Source organism: Mus caroli, chromosome 9 (genome assembly GCF_900094665.2).
Source record: "Mus caroli chromosome 9, CAROLI_EIJ_v1.1, whole genome shotgun sequence".
Classification (NCBI taxonomy): Eukaryota; Metazoa; Chordata; class Mammalia; order Rodentia; family Muridae; genus Mus; species Mus caroli.
The window spans coordinates 16,292,581-16,296,295 of record NC_034578.1 but is presented as its reverse complement, the minus strand read 5'-3'; the positions used below and the strand labels follow the sequence as shown (position 1 = coordinate 16,296,295).

Sequence of the window (3,715 nt, the reverse complement as noted above, 5' to 3'; positions counted from 1 at the left end):
TTTTTCGAGACAGGGTTTCTCTGTGTAGCCCTGGCTGTCCTGGAACTCACTTTGTAGACCAGGCTGGCCTCGAACTCAGAAATCCGCCTGCCTCTACCTCCCAAGTGCTGGGATTAAAGGCGTGTGCCACCACGCCCGGCTATAACAGAATTCCTTATGAACCAATTTTGAGGGACTCATAGGATGACTATGGGAAATAAATATGATACTGTGGTTATTCATCTTCCTCTTTTTTCTCTCATATTCTTAATATTGTAAGATGGCTTTAAAAAAGAGCCTTTACTTTCACTTTTGGTGTCTGAGATGTCTTTCACAAATACAGTCCATGGGGAATGAAATAAAATTCAATTATAAATCAGCCCACTTTAATACAATACAGAGCATAAATTAACAAATCATCATTGAAGAAAATTTATAGGACAGTTTCCTCTCATCAAGTTTTCTCTTATGAGGAGATATCAATATTTCCAAGGGCTCTTTCTCTATTATCCACCCCTTTCAGCACTTACTTATGTAAGCTTATTCTTTGCTGGGTCATGACCAAGATCCAAAGTAACTCCTTTGTCTTGTTCCATGTAAGGTTCTGGTTCTTTTCAAAGGCTTGATGTAAATAAATACTGAAATAATCCCCTGATGCATTCATCCACCAGTGAAGAATACACTTCAGGACCTCCAACTGTACTTCAACCTTGACACTGAAAGTTTGATGGCCTGGAGTAATTATTGACTCTTTTATGACCTTGGAGATAGAATGCCCAGAGCTCCTAATTACACAAATTAGTTTACAATATTATATTCTCTCAGAGGATTTTAATATTAGAATTTTTTAAAAAGTAAGAAAAAAACCACTTAACTGAAAATTCATGGCTCTTTCTTTTCTCAGGGGAAACTCTAGTTATTATTCAGTGTATCTCTACATTTTATTCATTCTTTAAAAATATCTGTATGTTGCATGCCATTAATTTGAATGTGATAAAAACATTCAATGAGTGATATATGGCAAAGTTTATAGGGAAGAAACTAGAAATGATGTAATTATAATCTTCAAAAATAGAATAATATAAAAAAATCTGAATGTTTTAAAAACTTTACATTACAAGTTAATATTCAAAAGAAATAAATTTTAGTATAATGTTTTCGTAAAAACTTTGCTTTTATATATCCTTCTTTGCTAGGACCCCTTGCATCCACCTGCTCCAATTTGGAGACCATATTGTCATTTATTTGTACATTTCATACAGCTTGTTTTCATACCTCTTGTGGTCCCCTTTCATTTTATTTATTGTGTGAGAACTTCATAAGTATAATAAGATGCAATATGACCCTATATAATTTCACACACACACACACACACACACACACACACACACACACACACACACTCAATTTCAAACTGACTGGGAAGCTTCCTCACTACTGGATAGGTTTAATAATACTAGTGAGGATCATGCCCCATCAGTTTGAAATTGATTTCTCTATATCCTGTAGCTAGTGTGTTTTGTCTTCAGAAATAGGGTTTTAACATGGTTCATTTTTAGTTTTAACACACACACACACACACACACACACACACACACACACACTTCAACCCAGTTTCAGTGTATGAGGGAAAACAGGTAATATTTGTATTTCTGAGTTTTAATTAATTTCTAGAACATATGATTTCATACTCACCCATTTTCTTTCAAGTACTATAATTTGTAGGAACAAATAAATAATGCATATGCATAGCATACTTTCTTCACCTGTCATCTGTTGATAAACTGTTAGAGTGGTTCTATTTCTTGTCTATCTATTGCAATAAATGTGTGTGTGCAACTGTCTCTCAGAGTGTAGAGTATTTTTAGTATTTAACCAATAGTGAACCAAAGCACATCCAAACCCAGTCAATGACAAGAGATAATCAAAATTAGGGTAGAAGTTAATGAAAGAGAAACAAAGAAAACTATATAAAGGATAAATAAATCTAAGGGCTGGTTATTTGAGATGATAATAAAAAATTTAGCCCTTCCAGTGGGCGCCAGCACCGGGTCACCTGGGCGTAGAGTTGGCGGACACCCCCAAGGTCCCTAGAGGACTCTCCATGCGATCTTAGGACCTCTGGTGAGTGGAACACAACTTCTGTTCCAATCCAATTGCGCGGAACCTGAGACAGCATGAGGGAAGCAGAAATCCTGGCCTGACCAGGGTTACAAATCTCTTCCGATCAGCGCCAGCACGGGGTCACCTTGGGTGCAGAGTCGTCGGACACCCTCAAGGTACCTAGAGGACTCTCCACACAATCTTAGGACCATCTTGAGTGGAACACAACTCCAGTTCCATTCCAATTGCGTGGAACATGAGTCAGCCTTAGGGAAGCAGAAAACCTGGCCTGACCAGGGTCACAAGTCTCTTCCAGTTGGTGCTAGCACTGGATCACCTTGGGCGCAGAATTGGTGGACACCCCCAAGGTCCCGAGAGGACAGCTTCTGAGGCAGACCCTGTTTCGGGCTCCAGACATCCGGGCACATTCCCTGCCAGAGGAGAGGTGTCTGCCCTGCCCGGGGCAAGGGGGGGGTGCCAGAGCATATGGGGGAGACATTGTGGTTCCTGGATCCCTTTGAGACTAGTCTGCACAGGTGAGAGTGTGGACTATAGAAGCTAACAGCTTCTGGGACAGGCAGAGGCCACACAGCTTCTGAGGCAGACATTGTATTGGGCTCCAGACATCTGGGCACCTTCCCTGCAAAAGGAGAGGTGTCTGCCCCCCTTGGGAGGGCTTTGCCGAAGCATCTCTGGAGCCATCTTGATTTCCAGATCCCTCTGAGACTAGTCTGCACAGGTGAGAGTGTGGACTACAGAAGCTAACAGCTTCTGGAACAGGTCCTGTTTCGGGCCTTCATCTTTTTCCAGGAGGCAGGTCCGAATGCCAGATATCTGTGCACCTTCCCTGCAAGAGGAGAACTTTGCTGGAGAGAGTTCTCTGACCACTGAAACTCAGGAGAGAGCTAGTTTCCCAGGTCTGCTGATAGAGGCTAACAGAATCATGAGAGGAACAAACTATAACCAGAGAAATCTATAACAACTAACTCCAGAGATTACCAGATGCGAAAGGCAAACCTAAGAAACTTACTAACAGAAACCAAGACCACTCACCATCATCAGAACACAGCATTCCCACCTCACCCAGTCCTGGGCANCCCAACACACCTGAAAACCTAGACCCGGATTTAAAAGCATATCTCATGATGATGGTAGAGGACATCAAGAAGGACTTTAATAACTCACTTAAAGAAATACAGGAGAACACTGCTAAAGAGGTACAAGTCCTTAAAGAAAAACAGGAAAACACATCCAAACAGGTGATGGAAAGGAACAGAACCATACTAGAGCTAAAAACAGAAGTAGATACAATAAAGAAAACCCAAAATAAGGCAACGCTGGACATAGAAACCATAGGAAAGAAATCTGGAACCATAGATGCCAGCATCAGCAACAGAATAAAGAGATGGAAGAAAGAATCTCAGATGCAGAAGATTCCATAGAGAACATCAGCACAACAGTCAAAGAAAATGAAAAATGCAAAAAGGTCCTAACTCAAAACATCCAGGAAATCCATGACACAATGAGAAGACCAAACCTACAGATTATAGGAGTAGATGAGAATGAAGATTTTCAACTTAAAGGGCCAGCAAATATCTTCAACAAAAATTATAGAAGAAAACTTCCCAAACCT

The 3,715-nt window shown here is 40.6% G+C and overlaps 1 protein-coding gene across 1 annotated transcript in view; it reads right to left on the bottom strand.

The window, feature by feature from the left end:
* LOC110302236 (olfactory receptor 18-like) overlaps window positions 1-584 on the bottom strand; it is a 12,593-nt gene extending 12,009 nt beyond the window's left edge. Inside the window, exon 1 of the mRNA XM_021173072.1 lies at window positions 510-584. Coding sequence (XP_021028731.1) covers window positions 510-538 — 29 coding nt within the window. The 5' untranslated portion in view covers window positions 539-584. The remainder of the gene's footprint in view (window positions 1-509) is intronic.
* Window positions 585-3,715: the final 3,131 nt, after the last annotated feature.